At 59.8% G+C, this 27,585-nt stretch overlaps 1 protein-coding gene across 1 annotated transcript in view; it reads right to left on the bottom strand.

Annotated features, from left to right (window-relative positions):
• MOV10L1 (Mov10 like RNA helicase 1) overlaps positions 1–27,585 on the bottom strand; it is a 36,499-nt gene that overhangs the window by 3,944 nt on the left and 4,970 nt on the right. The window contains 20 exon segments of the mRNA XM_054570479.1: positions 1,285–1,458; positions 2,093–2,257; positions 2,433–2,532; positions 3,667–3,788; positions 4,461–4,607; positions 5,084–5,262; positions 5,625–5,679; positions 5,681–5,728; positions 7,194–7,291; positions 7,961–8,019; positions 12,112–12,203; positions 13,290–13,360; positions 13,553–13,730; positions 15,867–15,981; positions 18,510–18,704; positions 19,552–19,684; positions 19,996–20,240; positions 20,491–20,640; positions 22,031–22,218; positions 22,631–22,743. Of these exon segments, the coding sequence (XP_054426454.1) occupies positions 1,285–1,458; positions 2,093–2,257; positions 2,433–2,532; positions 3,667–3,788; positions 4,461–4,607; positions 5,084–5,262; positions 5,625–5,679; positions 5,681–5,728; positions 7,194–7,291; positions 7,961–8,019; positions 12,112–12,203; positions 13,290–13,360; positions 13,553–13,730; positions 15,867–15,981; positions 18,510–18,704; positions 19,552–19,684; positions 19,996–20,240; positions 20,491–20,640; positions 22,031–22,218; positions 22,631–22,743 (2,627 nt within the window).

Genomic DNA, 27,585 nt, shown 5'->3' with positions numbered 1-27,585 from the left:
CACGGGAGCACCTGCCAAACAACGCGACAGGGAGGCGCGGACGCTCAGGGTGCGGTTTTCGCCGTCTATGGTTTGTCCCCTGGATTTACTATAAAAGGTTCCGGGGACTGAGAGAGACGGATGCAGCGGGAGCCCAGGGCAGACCTTGCACATGGAAGAGGAAAACAGTGACTATCGACCACACAACTGCAAACACGGGGAAGGGAGGGAGCTAGTAACTGAAGGTAGATGAAGGTAGAGTCGGAACCTGGAGGTTCAAGTGGCTCAGCTCTTTAAAAAGAGACTCTAAAGTTGGGATAAAAAGAAAAACTAGCTGTTTGTAAGAAATGCACACGAAGTAAAACGATAAAGAATGAAGACGGGAGACAGAGATACCAGCGAGTACGAAAAAGGAGTATTAATCTCTTACCAAGGAGGTTTTATTATTATTTTACTCAATTAATTAATTTTATCCTCACCTGAGAACACACTTATCGGTTTGAGAGAGAAGGGAGGGGAAGAAGCGGGGGAGACGTCGATTGGTTGTGCCCCAACTGGGACCAAGCCCACAAGCCAGGCACGTGCCCTGACCGGGAAGCGAGGTTCCTACCCCGAGCCACACTAGCCAGGGCGTCACGAGCTGAAGTTGACAGTAAGCCGTGACACAGCGCAGCGCCTTACACCACGAGGGAGGTAAGCAACCGCAAACTGCGCGTGCAACGCGGCACAGCGGCTGCGCACGGGGCGGGGCCGCCAGGCCCTCGAGGGGCCCCTGCCAAGGGCAGGGCCGCCGGGCGGCTCGCACGCGAGAGCTGAGGGACAGACTCCACAGACACATTTCAGAAACGTACGTGGAGCGCACCCCCCTCGCCGGAGAATGCAAATTTCCTGGTACATCCTTAGAGCATTTACTAAAACGGAGGCCTATTTGGCCACGGGTTTTTACTTTTTTAAGGGTTTCTTTCACTTGCACTCGGGGAAGGGGGAGGGAGCGGCACCGTCGGCCGCCTCCCGACGTGCCTGCCCAGGGCTCAGGCCGGCATGGGGCACGGGGCACGTGCCCTGACTGGGGTCGCCAGGCCTTCAGGCTTGTGGGACGCTGGGCGCGGCGCCTGCGCCCGCCAGCACCTTTGGAAAGCGCCCCGGGGCGCCCCTGTGGGAGGGTGCGCGGCAGCCCCCCCCCCCGACGACGGCCCCCCGCGGCGCCGAGGGCACCCCCACCCCCGGCCGGGGCCACGGGCCCAAGCAGAGCCCCTCCCGTTTGCCTCCCTCAGGGCCCCGCGTGGTGCCGGGGCCGCGACTCACCCTCACGCCGTGGAAGATGAGGGGGAAGCCCTTCCTGGGAAGCTTCTCCCAGCCCAGCAAGGCGGCCACCACCTTGGGGTCCGCACACACCTCAAGCTCCTTGTGGTAGAACAGCCGGGAGGGCAGGGCCAGCAGGGCCGCATGGGACCGGTAGTTCTTCACGAGCTTCGTCACCTGCAGGGATGGGGCGGCGGGGGCCAGGCCACAGTCGGCACGCGCACCTGGGCCCTGCGGGTGGCACAGAGGACGAGACTCCCAACCCAGGCCTCCCCTCTTGGCCTTTCATCTGCCACCTGAGTAGTAAGTGACCTTGGCACCTCGGGTCACTGTTAGAACAGAGCATCAAGAAAACGCAGGCGCAGGAAGCCAGGCCCTGGCCGCGTGGCACTCGGGGGCGGGTGGGGGAGGCCCAGGGACCCGCGGGGGCAGACGCTCCCCTCCCAGGCCAGGAGGCGCAAGTCCACAGCCGGCCCCAGCCCACCCCGGGCGGTCCTCTGCCACAGGCCCGGCTGCTCCACGTCCCCCTACTCTCCGGGGGGACGGCCTGCCCCTCGCGGTCACGGTCAAGATCACAGGCCCCTCGTCTTCTGTCCAGCGTGCAGCTCAGCCGTGTGGGCACAGCAGGGGCCCAGAGGGGAGTGCCACGCGGCTTCCCTCACCAGGGTCCCCACGGGCCCATGGCTCCGAGAAGCGCAGGTTCCCAAGCGGTTCTGGGTCAGCGGGGATTCCAGCCTGCACTCGGCCGCCCCGTGTGCCCCGCCTCTGCTGTCCCCTTGGGGCACCGGCTCCCCGTGGCGTCTCAGCTCACCAGCAAGGGGTTGTAGGCGCCACAAGCACCGAAAGCGTTTTCGTCTCTCAGGTACACTGGCCGGGCCATCAGTCTTTCCAGCAGAGATACGTTCAGCCCGTAGGCCATGGCCAGCCGGGACTTGATGACCGGACCGAGCTGCATGGGGTCGCCAGCAAGGACGATCTGAGGCACAGAAGCGGCACCCGCTGTGCAGGGCGGCAGCCGGCCGCTGCGTGGGGGGGGGGGGGGGGGCGGGGGGGGGCAGGCGGCCAGGAGGCAGGACGCAGCCCCCCGGCCTGGCCTGGGCCCCTCCTCGGCGGCCTGTCACTGCGGGCACAGCGGGCACAGCGGGCCTCACCTGGCCGCTGACGTCCGACGCCAGCCCAAGGGGCACGAGGCACTCCGGCTCGCTGGCCTGCCCGGCTTCGTCCACAAACACGTGCGTGAAGTGTCCGACTCTAGAGCCAAAGACCCACGTGGGCACTTCTGTCAGAGTCCGCGGGCGTCGGGTGGCCCGCCCGGGAGGCTCCCCCGGACTCTGCTCCGGCTGAGAGGGAAGCAGGCGAGGGGCGAACGGTGCGGCACGGCCAGAGCCGCCCGGGGCCCAGGCTGGGGCGACCCACCCGCCGCCGCCAGTAGCCTGGGCCGCAGGCCGGCCTCACCGCTCAGCAGCCGGGTGGCTCGGCTGTCCCACCACCCCTCTGGGCCTCGGTTTCCAGTGCGGGAGGCGGAGCTGGTCCCAGCGACACTCCGACCCAGGGACGGTGCCTCCTCCTGCTGCCGCCTCTGACCGGCGCCCCCCGCCGGGCGCCCCCCGCCCTGCGCCCCACGGGAGCCCCCGAGGAGACCGGCAGCCGCACATGACACTGGGCTGCGAGCCACGGCCGCCAGGACAGCCCCTGCCGCTGGGGAGCCCGTGGGCGGCACTGGCCGTCGGGGGTACCCGGACACGAGGCCTGGGCCTGGGCCTGGGCCTGAGCAGCGCGTGCTGCCGCCGCCCCGCGCAGGATGCGGGCAGCGAGACGCGTCCCGTTCTTCACTGTGTCCCGGGCTCTGCTGAAAAAGCTAACATGATGCAATTTTCTTAGCGCACGAGCACTTAAGCTCTAAACCAGGGGTGTCCAGCCTGTGGCCCGCAGGCACGTGCCGCCCAGAGCAGCTGTCAATGCGGCCCAAGGCAACGTTGTGAGTTTAACGAGAACACGATGAGGCTTCTTTGTGATTACGCGTCATGATGTATCTCGTGTGTGGCCCAAGACAACTCTTCTCCTTCCACTGGGGCCCAGAGACGCCCGAGGGCAGACACCCTGCTCGGACTCACCCGAGTCCCTTCTGTCCGGCGACACTGTCCCTGTGCACAGCTGCCCAGCTGCCCGCGGCCCCAGCACCCGCCCCGTGCCGTGGCCCTGCTGCTGCCTCCCTGGGACCTCCGGTCCCCCCTCCGAGGCCGGGCCCTTCCTGCCTCTGCTCTGGGTGTCCTCGGCCACGGCCCCCCCACAGCCTGGCCCTGGGACCCCCAGGGTCCCAGCACAAGCCTGGCCCCCCCGGGGGAGCTGCGCCGAGCTGCTGCCCCGCCCGCGGGGGGTGCTCACCGAACTCCGATTTGATAGAAGAGCCCCGCGCTGCTGCAGGTGGTGATGACAACCCGGAAGCGGGAGGCCCTCCAGATGTCCCCCCCGTCCTTGCAGTACGGCCCGATGGCCTCGGCGATCGTCTGCGGGAGCGGGGCGCTCGCGGGTTACTAAGCGTCTTGAGATTGGACACAGTCACAAAGCTGGGAGGAATTCTAAGTTAATTCTGTCCTGTTCCACTTCTTAGTTACGACTAAATAATGACTTGACATTGTTTCCTTAAATCACAATATGTATCTTTAGCCCCGGCTGGTGTGGCTCCACGGATTAGGCGCCCGCCTGCAAACTGAAAGGTCGCCGATCCGATTCCCAGTCAGGGCACCGGCCTGGCATGCGCGCCTGGTCCCCAGCTGGGCGTGTGCAAGAGGCAGCTGAGCAATGTTTCTCTCGCACATCAATGTTGCTCTCCCTCTCTGCCTCCTTCCCTTCCCTTCTTAAATAAAATCTTCAAAAACTTTTTTTTTCTTATATCAACATAGTCCATGTTTTATGGGCTCTGGAGCCACCAGTGTAACATACGCTCTGGCAGATCGTTCCCCCAAACGTTATTCATTTCCTAGATTAAGTTTCTCCAATTAAGCACTACTTCATCCCATAAGCAAAGCAGCCAAACCAGCACAACAGGACCAGAGAGGAGACGACCTGCGGGGCCAGGCGAGGGAGAGGCCGCGGGGGGTGGAGCAGAGCTGCCCCAGCGGGGACTGTGGACGACGGAGCAGCGGGGCACGGGGACAGGGCCGGCGGCCGCAGCTCACCTCCTCTAGCCTGCACGTGGCGTTCACGCGGACCATGGTGCCGGGCCGCAGCCGCTGGCTCTCATGCAGCCGCAAACACACGAGGTCGGCCGCGCTGTTGGAGGGCGCACACACCAAAATCCGACTGTCCAGCACGGCGTGGTACACCTTCACCGGGGCACAGGAGACAGGGCGACGGTCAGCCGCGGGGCGCGCTCGGAGCAGGGGCGCCCACGCGCCATGAGAGCAGGTGGCGAGCGCTCTGCGCCCCCCGGACTGGCGCCCGCCGCCCACCCGCCGCAGGAAGGGCACGGGGGCGCTTCGCACACCCTCACGAATCTGAGGCCCGAACGATGCAGAAACGCCGGCTCACACCACATTCCTGGACTCAACTGGACATAAAGGGGGACAGCGGACGCCAGCAGAACCCAGCCGCAGCCCCCGTGAAGGGGCTGGATGGTGCGCTACCCTGCGAACCCCGTGGAACAAGCCTTCACACCCTGCAGGGCAGGCCTGCCGGCAACACCGCGCAGGCTGGCTACCGGCGAAGGAACTGGGCTTTCAAGCTCCTGCCGCGTCTACAGCGCAACCGCCACGGAGCCCCCGCCACGGAGCCCCCGCCACGGAGCCCCCGCCTGCGTCACCTGTAACACGGCCTCTATTATCGTCACGGTCTTCCCAGTCCCAGGGGGTCCGAAGAGGATATACGGGAGGGGGCGGCAGTCGCCACTCAGGATCCTCCTCACGGCCAGCTTCTGGTTTTCGTTGAGCAGAGGATTGAAAAACTCCTCCTTTCTGGCCTCTGGGGCCTGCATCTCATTTCCTGCATTGGAAGCAGAGGAGCAGGGTCAGGCGGGCGGGGGGACAGGTGGACGGCTGGGGCGCAGTCGTCGGCACGGGCGCCACGCGGCCACCAGTGGGCGGGAGCTCCTGCGGCGATGCAGAGAGGCGGTGCCGCTCATCACGCCCGAGCCGCCTGGGAGCAAACACAGGACCTTTGCCGTCCTCACTCCTTCACGGCAGCGTCACCTGCGATGTTACAGACCCACCTCACGGCGGCCACGGGAATGGCTACCGTCTTGAGTCTCTCGTCCTGGCAACAATGTTCACGCGTCGCCCTGGTTATGCGGCCGCCGCAGCCACACTCGTCCCCTGACCGAGCCACTTTGGCAGGACCATACGCACCCAGGTGACTCATCCCTGTAGCAAAGGCCGCTGGCCCTGGCGTGCCCTGGGCAACGGCTCGCCCTGTCCTGGTGGCAGGCTTGGGTTGGTCCTTGACAGCTTTCCTGCTCTGGAAAGAATCATGCCAAAAAAAAAAAAAAAGAAGACATAAAAAAAGCTGTGTTCGCATGGGCTCGGTTTGGGCAGAAAACACACCTCTACCCGCACGATGCTGGCTTCAGTTACAGGACACCCCGCGGCGGCTCGAGGGCCCTACGCCCCCTTTAGGCCACGAGGAAAAACAGTGTCTGACGAGCAGTTACCAGAAATTGTTTGTTCCTGAATTACCTTCTAAGAGTAACTACAAAGGGACTAAACCTGCGACACAGATGCCAGAACAAGGGCTTCCTCTCTCGCTCAGCGCAGACGCCCCCTGCCGACCCCGCTCCCGGCAACGGGGCGGCCCCTCCAGCCCCCGTGAGAGCCTGGGGGCCCTGCAGGACCCTCCTGTCGGCAGCGGGACCCCGGGACCTCAGGCGACAACTCCTGCGTCGCAACCCTTTCAGGTCGGGCCGAGGGGCCTGCGGCTTCTGCGCCCCCTGCGCTCCGCATCCCAGGGACCCACAGGCCGGCACAGCCGAGTCCTCGGCTGAGAGCTGCAGTGGGGGCTCTGCTGACCCCGGAAGTGCTCTCTGCCCTGTGACCTCGCTCGCCTCTCCGGCTCCGCCCATGTGGTCTCTTGGCGCCCCCCTGAGGGCGGGGACCAGGGGCCGGGCACCCTCATTTGTTCCCTCCCTGGGGACACGTTGTCCCACGGCCCGGGGCCCCGTGTCCGCAGCCCTGCTTGCTGTGTGCTGCCTGGGAGGTGAGCCCGGGGCCTGAGAGCCGACCTCGGGGCACGTGTACAACGCCCCGAGTCTCCCTGTGGCCTGGCCTGTCCAGGGACAGACGGCTCTGCATTTGAAAACACAGAGACACAGTGACAGGAACATGTTCCACCTGCGCAGCAGCAGCGACACAGACCCTCCCCGAGAACAGGCGGCGGGACAGGTTGGGGAGGGCGACGCGTTGCACCAGCGGCCGACCGGTGCCACCGGCCCCCGTGGGCGATGTGCGTGGCGGCCTCCGTGGCGGGGCGGGCAGCCTGAAGCTGTCCCGGCTGCACCTGCGGCCGGGGCTGTAACACAGCCCTCAGGGTGGTTTTGTTTGAACTCCGCCACTTTACTCACAAAACTACATGGAGGCCTCGGGCCGTATCTGGCAGGGACAGGCGCTGTGTCACCACGTGCGGAGACTGGATTGTAAACGTAAAAACCAAAACAGCCTCACAACACTCGCAAAGATGATAAATGTTGGCCATTTGCTGGGTGTGTGTCCTCCGCACATTTTCTGAGCATAAAGAACCGCACAGATGGCCTGTCTGAATGTACACAGAACCATACACACACTTCTAAAACAAAACCGTGAGCGCGCCTGCCCCCGTACGGGCGTGTCGGTGCTCCTCTGCCTGGGACCCCTGGGAGCCCGTGACCTGCGCTCCCGTCCGACCCTGTCGCTAGGAGTCCCGGGAAGGCTGTTGCGCAGCCGTACCTGGGGGGTGGGCTGTCCTTCGTTTCCAGTGTCCTGTGCATAGTTCCAGCTGCCTGTCACTTGGGGAGACTGTAAAATGATTTCTTCTGGAAACAACACTTTAAAACAAGAAAAGGTAACAAGGCAGATACTACTGAAAACCTTTTAAAAGGTGAATGGAAGCAGCCTAAACATTTGCAGCACCCCCAAATCCCCCACGTCTGTCCCCTGCCCGTCTCGGCCTGGGGACGGCCTCGGTCACAGCCCCGCACGTGCCTCGGAATAAAAAGCCATTACTTGTCTACTTGTAAGTACAAAATTCTATGAAGAGGGGAAAAGCTGAGTTTAATGGCTCTATTTTCAATGACTTAAATGTGCTATTTTTACATAGTTGAAATAGTAAGAAAACACAGAAACTTCCCAACAGAAAGAACAACACTGGACATCACATATGTAATCTTTACTTTTTTTAAATTTTACTTCTTAATTTATTTTTAGAGAGAAGGGAATGGAGCATGAAAGAGAAGGAGAGAGACATCCATGTGTGGTTGTCTCTCATGCACCCCCCACTGGGGACCTGGCCTCCACCCAGGCCTGTGCCCTGACCGGGAATCAAACTGGCGACCCTTAAGCCCTCGGCTGGTGCTCAATCCACTGAGCCGCACCAGCCGGGGATCACACCTTCACTTCTAACATGTGACCGAGGAGACCGTTTCACACAGAACTTCACACGAAGCTCATGGAAACACTGCGGGCAGCGTGAGACGGCGAGCCCACAACCGCAATACCTTTTACTCCTAAGTGGGCGACTTGTTCCAGCGCAAAGTGACACCGTCTGCTTGTGGTCCTGCGGAGAGCAAACAACACAAAGTAACTCGTCGCAGGTTCAGAAACGTCAAGGCTGCGATGGGCCAGGTCTGGCGGCAGGATCCCAGCCGGCGCGCTCGCGCAGCCGTTACACGGAACTGGCAGAGACCCCCTGCCAGGGCCAGGGGCACAGAAGGGGGAATCACGGTCTGTTTCTGCGCAACACATGACGACGCTGCTAGTTTTACAGAAAAAGTCTAGTATCACATGTTTCAGGGCAGCAGGGACTTCTTCCTTTCCAGAAATATTTTCTGTTTTAACTATAGAGTGAACAAAAAAGAAGAACAAGTAGGAAGACCCCCCAGAAACATAGCGCATGAAGTGTCAGGGAAACAGTTATACTACTGTACCAATGAGAAAATAATTGTGATTATAAAGAATCACTCCCTTGAAATGCACTGGAGACAGCCCTTAGGAGGAACCGAGGTGCATTAAAAACCTCAAGTTTATCAGAGCAGAGACGGACATGAACCTGCCGCAACCAGGGCAGCGGGGGCGGGGGGGGGGGCGACAGGGACGTCATCCTGGGCAGAGGATGGGCTGGTTAGGGTCAGCTCTGGGGACGTGACGTGCGCGGTGCTGCCCAGGTCCCTGTCCAGAGGGGAAGGCACTATAATTAAGTCAGTTCTCAGTTTGGTGACGAGGCCTCAGCACAGCGACTTCAGAGGGGGCCTGTTGTCTTATTTTTTAACACAACAGAAAGGATAAAAAATGAAAAAAAAATCCATCTCCAATGAAACACGATGACCACAGCTCTAAAGCTCAAGTGAAAGAGAGGGCCCGGCCGAGGGCACCTGGCCTCAGACCAGCGACGGCCGGAGCGGAGGCGCAGCCTGTCCGGACCCGGCACAGCACACCGTCCTCAGCGGGGTGCGCGCAAAGCCGGGAGAAGCGGGGCACGCGGCCCGACCCCCGGATGTGCACCAGAACGTCCGGGCCGAGGCCCCAGACAGCCCCACTGTCCCGCCAATAAAAGCTTCCACGAGTTGCCTGGGATACAACAAACTCCAAGATGAGGACAACCAGAGAAGAGCCATGTTAGGACTTAGAAAACTGACTCTAAAAAAGACAAAAAACCTAAAACGAAGGAGCTAAGAGAAAACTCGACTTGTCCCTCCCAGTGAGAGCCGCTCACTTGTCTGTGCAGGGGTCTCTTCCAGAGACAAAGCAGGGACGACGTCAAGGACAGCGCTGAGCAAGCCAGGTGACCGTCCAGCTGCAGGTCAGCCCTACCTCCAACAGCCGGAAAAACATTAAAGGAACAATTCATCAACTATAAGAAAAAAATCATGTTTTTCATTCTGGGCACACAGGAAAGGATAGATAGGAAGTTATCCAGTTGAAATGCTTCAACTTCTCAACAGGATGGGAACCCCCCGCCCCCCCGCCCGCAAAAACAAAAACCCATGTCCAGATATGCCAGAAAGACGATGAGTCTAACAGCTTAAAACAGAAGTTGACAAATAGTTCCTTTCCTGGTCCAGTCTAAGGACAGCGAGAACCGAGCGGCCCAATGCTAGAGGTTTCCGCGTTAAAACCTGAATAAGAGGAAGACGCCTCGGCAGAAAACCACGAGGCCAGGTGAGGCGCGGGAGCGGGGACTCCCCCACGAGGAGCGCAGCGCGCGACTGCAGAGCGGCCGCCGGGCAGGGCGGACACCGCCGCCCCAGCGCACGCCGCCCTCGGCGCCGCGGAGGCCCGGGCACCGCAGTGTCCGGCAACAGAGGAGGGGCCGCGCCTAAAAGACGGAGAAGGACCTCAACTCAAGGACCTCCACGCCCACCGGAGACACCCGAAGAGCAGACGGAGCCCAAAGCAAGCAGGAGACAGGACGCCCTAAGGAGCAGAGCAGACACCAGGGCAGCAGAGACGCGCTGCGCGAAGCCCGGCGAGCCGAAAGCTGGCCCTCTGGCGAGGCCGCTGAGACCGACAGACCTGCAGCCGGGCTGACACGGGGGAGGGGAGGAAACAAACCGAGAGGGGACCTTCAGACCCTACAGAGACGAAAAGCAAATAAAGAACCGTAAAAGCAAACAAAGAATGCTCGCGGGCAAACAGATTAGACAGCGCGGATGGACCTCGCAGGCGCCCGCGACGAACGCCCCAGGGCTCCCCCTGCCGGACACTGCGGCCCGGCCGGCCCTGCGCCGACGCAGGCGCAGAGGTTGGAGCGCCCCGCCCCGCCCCGCCCCCCCTGCCCGCGCCCCGCCCCCCTCCGCCCACGCCCCGCCCCCCCGCCCGTCCCCCGCCCGCGCCCCGCCCCCACGAACTGCCCTGAGAGGACGGAGGGGGTGACACTTTCCAACTTACTGTCAGGCCGGCGTTACTACCTCGGCGCCCAAGTCTGAAAGGGACGCTTGAAGAAGATACACGCCAACATACCTCAACAACTCGGATGCAAAAATCTGAAATCTTACTTAGCGAGTCAGAGATAACAAAATGTGCAAGGCAATCACGTCATGGTAAGCGGAGTTCATTCCAGTCACGCAACTGTCTTAACAGACTGAAAAAGAAAAACCGCACGACCGTCTGGAAGAAGACGGAAAGCAGGGACAGGCCCCCGCACCCGCTGCTGCGAGGCCTCAGCAAACCCGACGCCAGCGCCGCGGGCCGGCGCCGACGCCACTCAGCACCTCGGTTTCCGCCGTCTCCCGGGCCGCGGCCAGGCACGCGGCGAAAGGAAACGGACAACCCAGAACGTACCCAGGGAAGGCGGGAAGCGAACTCTGCACGTGAACACAGGACTGCATGTGTAGAAAATCCCGCATAATCCATAAAAAGATACTAGAAACACCTGGGTTCAGCAAGCTCACAGAATACAAGATTAATACACAAAAATCAACTGCTACAAGCAACCAGAAATTTAAGTTAAAATTACTGTTTATAGGAACATTAAAAATTTCTTACAGAGTCAGGACAAATTTGAAGAGATATGCAAAATCCGGACAACGAGGCGTAGAAAACATCGCTGAAGAAATGGAAAAGGACCTAAGTCGGTGGTGCAAGCGCTTCAGGGCCGGGAGGCTCCCGCGCCAAAACGCCAGTCCCCGTCACTCCCCCCCCCCCCCCCCCCCCCCCCGCCCCGCAGAAAGGGACCGAAGCGGCGCCGCAGCCTCCGCGAAGGCAAGGGCTGGCTCCCAGGCCCCGAGGCCGGGGCTCGAGCAGCAGCGCAAAGTGCGAAACGGGGACCCAGGGGAGGCTTCTGCTGCCTGAGCCAAGGCCGCCCACGAACCCCGGAGGGGCCCTCACGGAAGGCCGATGGGCACTCAGAAAGGCGCAAGGAAGGCGCGCGGGGCAAGACAGTGTCCTCCACAGACGCCGCCAGGATGAGGGGTGGCCGCGCCCCCCGAGGTAACTCCCTCCAACCCAGCAGCGTTTGTAAAGATTAACGCAAAATTAATCACAGCCCTAAATGTAAAACGTAAAGCTGCGGAATTTCACAAGAAAACGCAGAAGCAAGCCTCTGTGACATTGCGCGGGGCGGATTTCTTAAGCGTGTCACCAAAAGCATGAGTCAGGCAAGAAACAACTGACGAACTTAACTTCTGCTCTTCAAAGGAATTATTAAAAACAATAAAAACACGAGTCAAAATCTGAGAAAATATTTGCAAGAAATACACCTGATAAAGGACTAGTTTGTGAATACATGCTTTGCAAACTCAACAAACAAGCAACTGAAAAGTGAACCCCAACTCCAAAGGCACTTCCTCGAAGAGAGTGTGATGAGCGCACGCATGAGCGGGCGCTGGACGCTGAGATGCGCACGCAGGGCCACTGAGGCGCTGGCCGCAGCGCTCCCCAGCCGCAAGCAGCCGCTCCCGAGGCTGCAAGAGATGCTGGCCCACCCGCTCCCGGCCCGAGGTGACCTGTATGGCCACCTGCCGTGAGCACAGAGTGGCAGGGCCTCAGCGCGCACTGCAGGGAACACGAGGCGCTGCGTGGAGCCCGCTCCCAACCTCTCTGTCAGCCTCCCCCAGCAGCGTCTCCTCCGGCAACGCTGACGTCGAGGCCACTCCAGGAGACGTGCCCTCCCGACCAGACACGCTCGTGGGAGGAGCGTGAACAGCGTTACCTGTTATACGTGAACTCCACGTCCATGGGCTCAAAGTTATACGCTTGCTCAAACTCTGGATTCAGCTTAAGAGTCACATCTTCCTCATGGATCTGAAGGAGAAACAAACGGTTCGATTTCCGTCCTGCGCGCCTGATTCCTGGGGACGACCTTTGTGTTGCGTCCTCACACGGTCACCCTGCAGATCTGCGCTGCAGTTTGGTGCAACAGCAGGCAAAGGATGGCGACCCATGCCCACAGCCCCGGGCCTGGGTGTCCCGGCTGCCCCTCCCGGAGGGGGCGGGGGCTGGACATTCTGGGGCCCTCAGCCAAAGTGAGATCCAGCTAAAAGCGCCGCCTGGACCGGCAGGGAAGAAAGGCATTTCTGCGGCAGCATGGGGAGCGTGGGGAGGACTGCCCACTGGCCAGGCTCCAGGCTGGGGTCAGGGCTGCCAGGCTGGGACCAGCAACCAGCAGGAGCCCCAGTCTCAGCAGAAGCCAAAAGGCCCTTAGAGAGGACCAGGCCCAGCACAGGTCCTGGCTCCCCAGACCAAGATCAGAGCAGATACAGCCAAGATGGGATGGGGGGAGCACGTCCCCAGGCTGAGGTGAGCCCAGCCTGCAGCAGATTCTGGCCCCAAGGACATCACATACAGACACCGTCGTTTATGGAAACACAAAAACTAAGTATGAAGTTAAAAATAATGGAAAGACAAAAATAAGTGAACCTAAGATCATACAAAAATGACAAAGCAGCTCTAATGAAGCAAGCAGACCATTCAGAAATGGTATTCCAGAGATGGATGGACAGAAAGGGAGGAGATGCCATGTCACTCCCCCGACTCTAGAAATGCACCCTAACGCTAACCCTGCAGCCTGACCCCGGGCTGGCGTCCCGCAGACCTGAAACGACCTTCCATGCGTGTGGCTCCCTCAGATGGACCTGCTTGTCTCCTCACTCAGCACCTGCCTCCAGTTGGGAACTGCCCAGTGTACCTGCTGCCTTCCTCACACCTAACAACTCACCTGCTGTGTTTTTTGGGGAAAGAAAAGTCATGTTCTGAGCCGGGCTAGGTGTTACGTTCTCTTTTTACATCAAAGTTACTTAAATAGTCATTTTATCCTCAAGTTTTCCAAAATACCACCCAGGGAGACCGACAGCCATCAGGAAGTCCCCCTCCTGCCCAGTGATCTCTCACCTTCACCACGTAGCCAATGTATTCGACGACATGCCCATTGTACTCCTGTGTTTTCAAAACCAGCTTATCACCTAGTGAGAAACACACAACCACATGTGAACTACGGCAGCACAGCACGGGACCAACCACTTAAAAATGACGTCAGAGTGACAGGAGACTGATGCTCAAATTTTAAGTGACATTCTAACCCAAATCAAGAAAATGAGCAAAGGCAACCACAGTGTTGCCAGTGAAAACCACCCCCCACACTGGTCCCCACTCACCTGCATACAGAGAGGGCCGGCTCTCAGACAATCCCGGCACCTCCAGTACCAGTAAATCCCCGTTTCTTTTCAAGGTGACCCCACTCATGTTATACTCTTTCAGCTCTATTTCTGCATGAATCTCCTCAAGCCAGAGCAAAGTCGAAAACTTCTCCTTGTAGTTTGACATGTTCAAACGCTGCAACACAATTCAGCAGTCAGTGGGAGCAGAGGATCCCGTAAACACCCCGCATCCAGGCAGCAGCAGCTCGGGCGTGTAGCTGAGTCCTAGCTGCTGACACACAGCCTGGGGGAAATGACGGCTGCAAACAGACAGTGGTCCTCAGGTTGGTACCCCACGGCCAGCTGGATAGCAGGCAGACCCTGGAACAGGGACAGAACCCAGAAGTCATGTAGCCTGGGTAGCGTGGAGGTAGAGCTGGGGGGCCCAGCAGGCCAAGGGGGCAGAGAGTGCGGGGTAGAGAGAGGTGCCCGCCAGCGCTCAGCGTGTGTGAGCAACCTCATCAGGCCACGAGGGCTCCTCAGGCACGGTCGGCGCTGCTGGACCTGGGCTGTACTGCTCTGGGCAGGGGGGAGGGGGTGGGGAGGGGGTGTCCTGTGCCTCGCAGGGTATTCAGCACATCCCTGGCCTCTACCCACCAGACGCTATTGGCACCCTAGTTGTGACAACCAAAAAATATCTCCTGGGGGCACACCGTTGCCTGTTGAGAACCACTAGATTCCAGGGGACAATTTCCAGGGCTCCCGCAGGGCTAAGGACAGTGGCCCTGCCAGCCCGAGTTCAGGGCGTGTAATCAGGGGCCCTGGGCAGAGTCAGGAGGGCGGCTGCTCTAGCAAGTGCTCCTCTGTTCCCACCTGACAAAGCTCTGAAGTGTAAAAGTTTACAACTGTTTCCAAGGAACTCAACTATGTCCCAGAAATAAGCCTGGCAGCCACATGAAACGTCCCAACACAGAAGGTGGCAGAACTTGAGCCCATAATGAGAAAACCCAGCCCCAGAAACAGCCTGCGATCCGCTCAGGAGACAGGACATTAAAGCCATTGTTACAACTGTCATTTATGTTCAAGAAGGTGAGAAAAGACTGAGAATATTAAGTAAAGACCCAAACTAAACTTGTAGAGAAAAAAACATCTGACATAAAAAATACAGCAGATGGGATGACACGTTGCAAAAGAAAAACTTAGTGAACTGAGAGGCACAGCAATAGAAACTGTCCATGTGCAACACAGAGGAGAAAAGACTAGAGAAGAATGAGCAGAACCCCAGAAATGGGGCGGGGAGGGCAGAAAGTATTTGAGGACAAGCTTGCCAAAAAATCTCCATGTTTGAGGGAAACAATCAGCCCATGTAGCCAAAGCTCAAAGAAGCCCAAGAAATGTGAAGAAACCTACACCAAGGCACACTGTAAGTTAAATTTCTTAAAACTAGTGATAGAGAGACCACCTTAAAAGTAGCAGGAAAAGTCTCCACTGTGCGCAGAACAGCAAAGGCAGGAGCAGAGCAGGCGTGTCATCAGAGACATGACACTGTGCATACAGCACCCTCAGGCTTTTCCAGACACGAAAGCCAGCGAGCACCCAGGTGGTGGCCCTGTCCTTCCGCAGGAGAACCCACAGAGTCCAGGTGACTCTGCAGTCAGCAGAGGACCCATCTTCTAAAATGCCTTTAAAGACAGCTGAGTACGTAAAGTAAAAATGGTAAAATGTTACGAGTTCAAAACACATACAGAAGTAAACTCACAACAACGTTAGTAAAAGGCCATGGAAAGGGAACTGGAAAGCACCCCTGGGACACTAGTTTCCTGCCGCTGATGAGCCCTGGGCTTACACTCTAAACCTGTGGCTATTTTTGTTGAACTGAATTACAACTAAAGAGCATTAAGGATTCAGTTCCTCAAGTGAGCCCGCCTCACAGCGCACGCTCAGGGGCTCCCGCGCCAGGCCCAGGCCCAGGCCCAGGCCCACCGCCCTCTGGCAGAGGGCCCGAGGCAGTGGTGTGTGCACCAGGAGGGCCGGCCCATCAGCCAGGAAAGGGGTAACCGCAATCGTGATTAAAAAAAGGCAAGAGAGGAAAAAGGAAACAAAAAACAAACAGCAAGAGGGTAGATTTCGACCACATCATATCAATAATCACACAAAACATTAAATTGCCTAAACCAGACCACCAGAGACAGACAATGGCAGACGGGGCTCTCCGCTGCCTGTGGCGAATAGGAACCAGGCTGAGGTCTGACCCCGAGACGGTTCATCCTGATTTTGTCAGAAAACACGAGTGTGGTGAGAAGTCAGTGCTTCTCACTGGCCCTGTTCCTACCTCTGCAAGTAACGGCTGAAAAGTCAGTATGTCAATTTTTTGCTCCACACACTTCTTCAGTCGATCAGGTATTGGGTACTGCGGAAGGAAACTTGGAAGTTGGCGTCTCGAGTTCCTTAAAAGAGAAATTCAGTTGGAAATGATTCTTAATCACCTGGGCATCTGATATAAGACATTTTACTTCACACCCTTTCCTACTGAGCAAGACCACAGTTTAGCAACCCCCACAAGAAACGAGACCGCGACGGCTTGCTCACAACAGCAGGGCGCCTGCCACGCTCACTCCGCCCGCCTCCGCACCAGGTGTCCCCAGGCCCTCTTCGGTGCTCACGGCAGGGCAGAGTGGCCTCGCCTGCAACAGGGGCAGGCCTGGTGCACAGAACCTCCTGGGAACCAGGGGGTCTGAAGCAACTGTTTGTAAGCTTCCGGGGACCTGAGCCCTGCCTGTGGGGCCCGACAAGGTCGTGGCTGCTGCGAACACGCTGCAGACGGCTGCCCCGTCCACAGCGGCCTCCCTGCTCTCAGCCTGTCAGCCCTCGGGAGGCGCGCCTGCCCTCGAGCTCTGCGGGGCTGGGGGAGGGTGCCAGCAGGATGGGCATCGCTGCTGCTGTGGCCGAGTCTGACGTGGCGCCATGACGATGGGAGAGGGAAGCCGGGAGAAGAGAAAGCAGGAAACACCAGGTGTGTCGGTGTCCAAAAGTGTGGGGTCCTCACTTTACAGGCACACCTGGCGCTGCATGAGGACAGGTGCTGGCCCCGCCCCACTCTAGCCCTGCTCACTCGCATTGTAGCGGACGCAGCCAACAGCTACTTCCTTGTTCCCAGCGGCCACCGCACATGTGGGTTCCTTCAGCTCAGCTCCTCAGTGGGGATGCCCCCGAGACCCAGGGCTGGCAGCACTGGCGGGGCCATCACCTCCTGCCTCAGAAATGGGGGCGCCTTTCCCCGAGTTTGCTGCAAGGCTGCAGGAGCCCACGTGTGAAGTGTACGCGGAAAGCAAGGGGCAAGTCAGTAAGTGACACCAAAGTAGTAATTATGGATGTAAACAAGAGAAGGGACAGATCACCTCCCGACGTGTTGAGATACATGGACCGAACGGTCCCCATCCTCATGGCCTCAAAGGGCTGAGTGAACAGACTGTGCTGCTTACAGCCCAGGGGGGCCCCCAACCCAGCGGAGAGGGTCCTCAGTGCGAACACGCGAACACAGTACTGGACGCACAGGGCTGCCAGGCCGCGTGGGGCAGGTGGCAGGCGCAGATGCTGTGGTGCCGACCAGGAGAGGCACGGGGCCATCAGCCTGATGACAGGAACGTCTGGTTTCAGAGACACTCTGGATTGTGCAGTGACAGCTGTTAGTGTTCCAACGGAAGTAACTGACCAGCGGAAAAAATACCTGTGCTGGTCAATTCCCCGCCTCTGGTTAAGCCAGTGACCCCCAGGGGGCCGCCTGGTGGACCACGAACCACAGCGAGGGGCTCTCAGAGCCCGAGACAGAGACGCAGGCTCGGGGACTCCCCCCAGGCCACAGTAACTCCTCGCCCTGTGTTCTAGGTTCCACCCCCAGAGCACTGTCCATAGTGACAAACGCCCGCCACTGCTGGTTGTCCTGTGCCGGCAACTGCACATTTCACAGACCTTGTAACCAGGGGACGGTGGCCCCGTTCCTTTCCAAGTGTGACTAAGCCTCGGAGAGGTCGGGAGACGGGCCCAGGCCTCACGGCTGCCGAGCGCAGGGACTCCGACAACGGTCCCACCCCGGAGCCAACGGCCTTCTAACACTCTCTGCTGACAGACTCCCCTTCAGCCAGCCGGTCAGTAAAAACCCACGACAGCTCATCATGAAGTGCTGCTGGGCAGCCCGCGACTTTCGATTCCGGGTCCCCGCTCTGGAGAAGGAGGAAGCCCACCCCGTGGGCTCGGGGTGGTCCCTGAGCTAACCCGTCGGCGACCGCAGTTGAGGTTGAGCGTTCACACCGCACAGGACAAACCATGCAACGCTGTCACGTCCCCACGGGCCAGATTTCTTGGCATGAAACTCTTCAGGTGTTTCCAGCCTGCAGCACCCTTGAGACGACCCCCAGGTAAAGCCGGGGTCCCTACGTCCCCTAGCCCTGCGGCGCTAGGGAACAACCATGTTGTTCTTGGTTTCATTCTTCAGAGGTGCCACACCTTCCAATGGGCCTCAAGCAGCTGACCAGCCCTGCTGCCCCAAACGCGCGTGACACTCCAGGGCTCTGACAGCCCGTGAAGGTCGTGCCACCCATGTCCGCTGACCCCCACGGACCGGCGCCTCTGGGGGCCTGCGTGGGGCGCGGCCGTCTTGGGGGCTGGGCGGGGCTGTCAGGGACATGAAAGGTGGCAGAAGTGAGGGCAAGGGTCACCGTCCTGGGGGTTCTCCTGAGGCCAGCTGGGCGAAGCGGCGGCCGGGCCATCGCAGGCCTGCCTTCCCCCTCACACACAACGCTGGCTGCGCCTCAGACCCCTCCTGACGTGGCTTCATGCGAACACACCAGCCCCCAAGCGCGGGGCCGAAGGAGCCCCTGCCCCGCGCCTCCTGCCGCCCCCCCCCGCCCCCCCCGCCACCTGCTCTCACACTGCGAGCGCCCGCCGGGCTACGCTGCTGTCTTTCCTGCCACGGTACCTTTTCTGTGTGGTCACAACAACGGTAGATTTTGTGGGCGTTGGCACCTGGGGACTTCTGGACCTCTTCCACAGGAAGGGCTCGCGCACGGCGATCAGGGACTCCTCGGCGCTCACCACGCTCACCTCCAGGAAGCGCCCGATCAGGAAGCTGGAGAAGCAGAGCAGGAGGAGCTCCCTGCAGCGGCCGGTGGTCCTGGAAGACCAAGGACGGTTCCGTCTGGGGCACAGACCTGGCAGGCGGCTCAGCGCAGACCCTGCTGTGCGCGTGACAAGTCGGGGCTCTCAGGCAACAGGGCCCTTCCTTTCTAATAACTGTTTTTACAGGGAAAAGAGCAATGAGATACTTTTCCAAGACAAAAATCAAACACCCAAGACAGTCTTATCTGTAATTCTCAAACCTAACGACAGGAGAAACGTGCTCAGTTCTCCCGTTTCAATCGAGATGGCCCAACACACCCAGAGACACTGATTTTCGCCGTTTCCTGCCCAGTCTCCTGCCGTTGGGCTTGGCGGACACCCTGTGTCCCCTAGTGCTGTGCCCAGTCGCACATGGTTACAGTGTCTCAAAGGTCACACAGAGCGGCCACCTCACGTGCTGCTGGGCTGAGGCAAGGCAGGGACTCATAGATCTACGTTTTAAAAAGATTTACAATTAATTAGCAAATGTAGACGGAGGTCTGCAGCCCAAGTGTCCAGCTGACAGGTGACCAGCAGGCAGCGGCGGGAACTTGGACACCAGGGAGGAGGCAGAGGCGGAGGAGGTGGCCTGGCTCCCACGGGCTGAGGGCGTCTGGCCCGTCCTTCACTCACAAGTCGGGAGAAGGGTGGGGCCACTGTCAGGCTTGGGGGGGCCGGCAACTCAGGTGGCTGAATGCATGCAAGCCAGTGTCTCCACCAACGTTTTCTCCTCCGGTTTATCCCATCAAAAAAGCTATACGTGCCATTTGTAACATCAAACCCAGAAGGGCCTCATGTGGACCTAAAAGGTCAAGGTGTTGATGCCCCCACGCACGCTCACTGCAAACCCTCCAGCCACGTACTTTGCCTCACAAACGACCACAATCAAGGTTTTCCCACCGGGAGCGATGAGCCCGCTGGGTTCGGGCTCGGCCGCCTGCTTCCGTGAGACACTCTGTTCTTTTCCTCCACTTTCTCCTTTATGGGCACAGTCACCTGAAAGATGAAGTCAGACCCAGAGGCGAGCAGTTTCGGACGGCGGTGGCGCTTGTGGACGCACGCGCTCATGCACATGCACAGCCAGGCACCCGAACAAAGACAAAAGAAAGTCGGCAGCCTGTCCCCCCGGTTCAGAACCCAATGCGGGAGCGGCGTGTCTCACACACTTCTGGGTGCCGCCAGCTTCCTCTGTCCCTGTCCCCAGCCCCAAAACACCAGGGGAGATCTAGAACTGAAGAGCTCGTGGCATCACGGGAGCCCAGGCCCCCAGACTGGCCGGGGCTTAGGCCGGGCTGACCTCCGTCTACCTGAGGAGAGGACGCGATCGGGGGCCGCGCTGCCCTCTGACGTCCGACGGGCTCTGTCGTCTCGGCAGCCGCCAGAGGGGCCGATGCCCCCCTCTGAGCCGCTCTCGGCCTCCTCAGGGTCGGGGCCAGGGGATGCCGGCGGGCAGCACTGGGGCCCCTGCAGCGTGTGGAAGCGGAACTGTCTGGCCTTGTCCCAGCCGGCCAGTTTGCAGCTGACCAAGTTCTGAGGAGCGTCTCCTTTATTCCTGCACAAAGGGAACTAGCCTTGAACAGACAGAATTGCTGATGCTAAAATACTCAGCTGTTACAAATCTCAGACTTCCAAGTAACTGGTGAAGGGCTACTGCAAATCCTTCATGAATGTAAGTCGAAAGGAAGTTCTAGGGCGAACGTTTTCATAAAAGAAAAAATACCCGGGCAGAGCACGGGTGGTTCCACAGCACCTCCCGGACCCCAGCCCGGGACCCACGGACACGGCCCCGCGCGTGGACTCACTCTATGCAGAGCACCAGGCTCTTGCTTCCTCCTTCCTTCATGGTTCCAAAGTTGGTCATTCTCGTCACTTCGATGTTGCCTTTGTCTTGCAGTAAAAGGGCCTCACAGGCCTCTTCCGCAGCCTCGGCCCCGGCGGAGACGGCGCTGTCTCTGGAGAGGGGCCCCGATGGCGTCACGGCCGCTCGCAGGTGGCCTCCTGCGGAACCGCCGCCCGCCCGCTGGCCTCTCCCCCGAGACCCGAGACGCCCGGCACAGGACACGCTACTGAGTGAGGGGCAGAGGCCGCCCCAGGGGCAGCCGGACTGGAGCCTGACCCTCCAGTGCTGAGGGTCTGAGAGGAGGACAGGAGTCATCCTGAAGAAAGTGACAATCCTAACGGCCGCAGAGAGGACGCAGCGACACACTGGTGACACCTCGCAGAGCACGCGGCCCCCTCTGGGCCAGGCCCGCGTCTGCGGTGGGGACGGGGGGGCACACAGGTGGCCCTCGACGACTCCATGGTGCTGGATGGACATCCACCCCATTCCCCGGACTCAGCCAGCCCCTTCCTCCGCTCAGCCCCCAGCCCCACTGTGGCGGAACGGCGAGGGCGCCCCGGCCAGCGCTCCGCGGCCAGCTCGCAGCCGGGCTCAGCACTAGGGGGGCTCCCCCACCCTGTGAGGCTGGCTGTTTGGGGCAGACGAGGCAGCCGCCCCTCGCACCAGGCCTGGGGTTAGCCGCCGGCCCTGACTCTCTCTGCAGCCCAGAGCAGGGAGGGGGCTGCTGTGGGAGGGACCGGCCAGAGCCAGGAGCCAGCGGGCGGACCCTCCACTGCACGCGGCAGGCCCCGCGGGCCTGTGCCTCTGAGAGCTAAGTCCGAAGTCACAGGGGAGGAGGGGCGAGAAGCTGGGGCGGGGAAAGAACAGGACGGTCCCCATGAGACAGAGACCCTGAGGCCTGAGGCTGCTGCTGGGCAGGATGGGCCAGGCCATGCAACCACTTCCACGGCGGAGGGGGCAGCCGGTCTGTACCCCCCAGGTTCCAGGGCTCAACGACGCGGCAGGAGATGAGCCCGCATTCTGTGAGGCGGCGAGAGGACAGACAGAGCTGCTAGGGGCCTGTGCGGCGAGCACCGCAAGTGAGCGCTGAAGGGCGAAGGCGGGTGGAAGAGGGGCGTTGTACGCAGTTGGGGGGGCAGGGGGCCGGGGGGGGGGGCCTAGCTGCTTCGCCGGCCCACCTGTTGGAGGCGGAGGCGCTGGGGCACCGTGGGAAGTGCACAGCCACCGGCAGGCAGTCCCTTAGGCATCTACAAAATGCTAGCGTGGAGAAGGACGAGGTACACACGCACCCAATGTGGAAACCACCCAGGTCAGACTAAGGAGAGGCCGGAACCTTTAACTCGGTCACCAGGAATGTCCTGCAGGAGACGCCGCCCTGCCACCACCGCCCCGCTGGGACGTGGATGGGGACAGTGGCCGCTCGGCTCGTCCAGGTAGCCCTCACCCCCATCTGTGCAGGCCTCCGTCCCCCTTCCTGCTGATCGGGTGGCCTGTCCCCTTACCGTCTAGACACCAGGGTCATGCACAGGGCCCTCCACGTGTAGCACGACTGGCTGCTTTCCACCACCACGGCGTTGACCACGTCGTACCGTCGTGGCACGTACCCCTCCGGAAGCCTCAGAGAGTCCAAGGTGAAAAAGACACTGTCGTCGATCACCCCGTTTCTTCCCCAGAGGCTGGAAATGCAGACCTGCGGGCAGAGCACCCAGACGGCCTCACCGCCTGGCCTGGCTGCGCAGGCCCCGGAACAGACACCCGGTGACCGTGGCCTCGCAGACGGTGATGGGAGAACCTTGGGGGGAGGGGCCCCGCTCTTGGAACTGGAGCAACGCCCTGGAGGCCACAGCCCTTGTGGGGACACCCATAGGGGGGACCCCGGAGCCACGGCCCGGCACACGCCCCCTTCCCCACCGCGGGCCCGGCTGCACGTCCAGGTCCCCCGCCCTGCACTCACCGCCCATGACCAGGAGGCCAGCCCTTCCGCACGAAGCCCCCACCAGGACGGAGCCCAGACAGCGCGCCAGGGGTTCTCTGGCCAACGGAGCCCGGCCACGGCGACCCTGAGGCGCCCAGCAGAGCGGCCGAGTGCGGGCCAGGCCTACCCTGTCCATGCGCTTGTACCGCAGCGGCTTCACCAGCACGGCCTCGCTGCTCCACGTGCCCGGCCGGATCCAGTACGTGGCCTCCACCCAGTCGCCCTTGCACGGCTCGAAACCTCCGAGGAAGGACAGCAACGTTACCGGGGTCTGTCCTAACCACAGCGTCCGGCCCCTCCGAAGGGGCGATGCACGGTCCTCCCTGCTCCAGCTGGGACATGCGGCGCCCTGCTGGCAGGGACGAGTCTGTCACCTGTAGCTCCTCCAGACCCGCCCGGCGGCTGCACGGCCTCCTGCTCTCAGCCGACTCCCTGCCACACAGGCCTGCGGCCGGGCAACCAAGCGGCCGGTGGGCACCATCTGAACCCACTGGGTTTCAGACACTCCATATTTTTCATTAAAAATGCTCAAGTATTGGTAGCAACTGTAACAGAATGAGCTCAGGGGCAGACCTCTGCCCTCACCTCCCACTTCCCGGAGGTGCAGTCACGGGGGCGGGCAGGTCCGTGAACCCAGGAGCTCCGTCTCTGCTGGCTCTGCCCAGGCCGCGGGGACTGGCCCCCGCCTCGGGGACACAGCGGGCTGGGGGAGGAGGGAAGCGAGAGCTGGCAGCTGTGCCGATGCAGCTCAGGCAGGGAGCACGCCGCGCCCTGGGCGGCCGTGCTGGGGCCTGCGCCCCGGCCTGGGTGCCAGGTGCTGCCGGGCCCCACTGGCAGGCTGGGTGGGGGAGCCGGGAGGTTCGGTGACATGCAACGCAGCCACAGGCGACGGCTCCACTGTCCCGACACACGACGGGGGGAGCAGCTTGAGCCGCTTGGCTATGGTGCCCGGTGCAAAGCTGCAGCTAGTTACAGCCTTTTGGCTGTTTTGCAGTAAATACTTCTGACATCAATGTGCTCAGAAAACAAAGTATGTAACTGGAGGCTGAGTCCACTTCTCCAAGAAGCTGGTGATGACCACACACGAGCCAAACACCTGTGATGGCGGCTGTCCCTCCTGAGGCCACGGAGGCAAGGCTGGCTGCCTGGGACAGTAGGGACCGGCGCCCAGGCCAGCCAGGCGGCGATGGCACTGCGCCCCGAGCACAGGGAGACCCGCTGGGGGGGCTCTGCCCGCACTTGTTTGCTGCATCAGGGTTCGCCGTGAGGTCACTGACTTTCACCTCCAAATCTTCCTGGACACACAGGAGTGGTGAAGCAACCGCTGCCAACGCACTAGTTGTATAAACTGACTTGAAAGAGAAAACACTGAAGCAAATTCAAGTAAGTATGATTTTTCCCCCATCAGAATAATGGAATCAAAACAAAGATTCCGGAAGGTCATGCTGTTGAAGGAGACATTTCTGACATCCCTGGGAACCAGGGCCAGACTCAGTGGGCACCCAGCACCAGAGGAGAGTGGCTGGTTTTCCAGTGACGCCACGCATGTCGGTCCTGCCGGGACACAGCGCCACAGCGTGCGGACAAGGTCCTGCACCCGCCGTCCCCGCCGCAAGGCGGAGCTGACCTTGGCGGCACAAGCCCCAGGCCTCTCTGCCCAGTTTCACTTATGTCTGAGCCTCTCAGGAAGTGCTCTGTGAATCAGGCCCGACTGGTTACACTGTTACGAGTCCACTGGAAATCTTTAATCAAAGCTTTCGAGGACTGGGACGGGAAGCCTCCTGTGCATGGGAGTGACTGAGCATACAGCCCGGGGACAGGAAGTTGGGGACAGGAAGTTGGCGACAGGAGAGAGGCTGCGAGGCCAGGCCCGCACGGCGCCAGCTGCACGGCCGTGAGAGTCTTAGCCGACGCGTGAGAGTCCCCCACGCAGCTCCCTGTATTCTACCGGTACGGGCTGATATTCTGAAGTGAGGAGCAAAGTTTGCCAGCCCACACAGCCCCAGCATCTGAACTGGATACAGCCACAAAGTCACAGGTGACTGATCTGAGTTTTCAGTCTCTGAAAACATCTGAGCACCTCTGTACCCAGAGGGACAAAAAATGGTACCTGTGAGAACAGGGCTGAAATACTTACACATTTCAACAGGAAAATCCGACTTGTGAGGCTCTTACATTTAGCGGGGCTTGCCCTGAGCTTCCTAATATTTCCCAGTTAAAACTGCCAAGGCCTACAGAGAGACCGTGGAAGGTGCCTACACCGGCGAGCGCATCAGCCACGGGACGCGCGCCGCAGGAGACGCAGGAGACGCAGGCGCCGCCTGCGAAGTGAAGGGAACTGGGGTCGCACCGGAGGGGGTGTGCCGTCCGGACGGAGAGCAGCGACGGGCCGTGAGGAAGGCCGAGACAGTAACGCGTGAGCATAAACCAAGGATCGTGACTGAATAATCAATATTAGATTGTTTCAATGCACCCAGGTATTACTTTTCACTTTTCTAGAAAGAATTTGCTTTCCAAACAATTTCTGATTAGTATTACTTTAAAGGTTCATGAATGTGGTAACATCAATTTGCAAACCAATATACAGGTTTTCAACACTAGCTTAATTTTAGTTGAGTTCAACACCCATCTTCCCTTCTGCGTTGGGCACCAGTTTGGCGTGGCCTGGTCGCCCGCTCGGCTGTGGGAGAGGAATGGGCGGCTGTCAGGGAACAGGGCAGTGCCGGCCCAAACTCCATCCCCCTCCTGCCTGTCAGCTGGTGCTTTCTGGGGGCTAACCCAACCATGAGCCAGAGGTCAAGGCCGAGTGGTCCACACAGGGCAGGCGGGGAGTCGAGCAACTGCCCAGCTCCAGAGGAAAGAGCTCAGCCACGGGAGGGGGGTGGGGGCCTGGGATGTGACCCAGGCAGGAGAGGCCTGGGGCTGGGCAGTGGCTTTCTGAGGGGCCAGCGGGGACCTCAGCAATGCGACCCATGAAGACGGGTCCCCGGAGTGAGCAGATGGTCACGGACGAGGCGCCCTGACCGGGGCAGGGCCCCAGACTATGGGTGGCTCTGGGCTCCCGGGCCTTGCAGACGGTCTCGGAAACTTCCTCTTCCTCTCACAATAAGGAGTGACTTCTGGTCAAGATGGCGGCACAGGTAAACATGACTCCCCTCCCCGCACAACCACATGAAAATTACAACCAAAATATAGAACAACCATCTCTCAGGACCATCAGAAATCAAGTTGAATGGAACTCTGACAACTACAGAGTTAAAGAAACCACATCCATCCCGACTGGTAGGAGGGGTGTAGATGCAAAACGGGCTGGTCCCGCAGGGGACTCGCCAGCCCGGGACCCCAGTGCCAGGGAGGTACGTCTCCATAACATGTGGTGGCAAAAACCAGAGGCAATGGAGTCACTGGAAGAAACTTCTAGAGTCCCAACCAGTTCCCCTTAAAGAACCCACATACAGACTGGCTCAGACCCACGCCCTCTGAGCTCCAGCACCGGGACAGCAGCTTGAAGGGCCCCCACGGCACAGGGAGACAGGAGTGGGTGGCATCAAGGCGAGAGCTGGGGGACGCCTCCTCCCGGACAGAAAGGCGGGCAGAGACCACTGTCCCTTTTTTGAACCCTCTCCACACAGAGCTACTGTAGAGCAAGCAGGTAGGTGCCATATCTGAGACTCCATCAACCTGGCTCACACTGTTTGCCACACCTTAGAGATCCTGAGACTCCGTCCCACCCAACTTACAGGCCCACCCAAGCTGTTACCTCTGACTTTTCCATATGAATGCCTGGTCTTGGCTCCTGCATCACAACTTCCTAAATCCTCTCAGACAAGCAGCAGCAGCTTCAGTGAGCCCCCGGCCCTGCACCCTAGGCCCGGCCCCAGCAGCAGCAGCCCAGGTTCCCAGCTTGGCCTCACCTGGGAATCTTCCAGCCCAGCACAAGCAGCAGCCGTCTCAGATGGCTTTATACCTCAGGCAGGGTGGCCTGGGCAAAACACAGGTCGGGGGCTGACCGTGGCCTGCACCACCCGGGAAGCCCCAGGGCCAGCGCACCCAGTGGGCAGGCACAGACCACGCAAGAGCACCCCCACCCTGCCCCTGCGCAGCTGATCCTCCACGGAGGGCAGAGGCTGGTGGTCAGTGGTCACAGCCAGTCCTTGCAGCTGACTGGTCTGGGCAAATCCCCCCCATTGACCTGCCAACAGCAACCAAGGCTCACCTACAAGAAGAGGGTGTGCTCAGCCCACACGGAGGGCACACCTCAAGGGGTCAGCTTCAGTGACAGGGGAGGCTGTGCCACTGGACCCTACAGGACACCCGATTACAGTAGGCCACACGACCAAGACAGGGAGTCAACGCAGCTCTACCTACTACATAGAAACAAACAGGGAGGCTGCCAAAATGAAGAGACAAAGAAACATGGCCCAAATGGAAGAACAGATCAAAACTCCAGAAAAAAAGAGTTAAACAAAATGGAGATAAGCAACCTATCAGGTGCAGAGTTCAAACCACTGGTTCTAAGGATGCTCAAGGAACTCAGTGTGGACCTCAGCAGCGTAAAGAAGATCCAGTCAGAAATAAAGAATACACTAATTGAAATAAAGAACAATTTACAGGGAAACAACAGTAGAGTGGATGAAGCCAAGAATCAAATCAATGATTTGGAACATAAGGAAGCAAAAACAACCAATCAGAACAACAAGAAGAAAAAAGAATAAAAAAAAATGAGGGTAGTGTAAGCAGCCTCTGGGACAACTTAAGAGGAATCCAACACTGGCTCCATAGGGGTGCCAGAAGGAGAAGAGAAAGAGCAAGAAATTATAAGTCTATTTGAAAAAGTAGTGAAAGAACACTTCCCGAATTTGGTGAAGGAAATAGGTGTGCAAGCCCAGGAAGCACAGAGAGTCCGAAACAAGAGGGATGCGAAGAGGCCACTCCGAGACACATCATCATGAAAATGCCAAAGGTTAAAGATAGAGAATCTTAAAAGCAGCCAGAGAAAAGCCATTAACTACAGGGAGTTCCCATAAGACCATCAGCTGATTTCTCAAAAGATACTTTGCTGGTCAGAAGGGATGGGCAAGA

The sequence above is a fragment of the Pteronotus mesoamericanus genome, unplaced genomic scaffold (genome assembly GCF_021234165.1).
Source record: "Pteronotus mesoamericanus isolate MK-2021 breed Mesoamerican mustached bat unplaced genomic scaffold, CSHL_Meso_final contig_204, whole genome shotgun sequence".
NCBI lineage: Eukaryota > Metazoa > Chordata > Mammalia > Chiroptera > Mormoopidae > Pteronotus > Pteronotus mesoamericanus.
The sequence above is the reverse complement of the archived record's forward strand: the minus strand, read 5'-3'. Positions and strand labels throughout refer to the sequence as shown.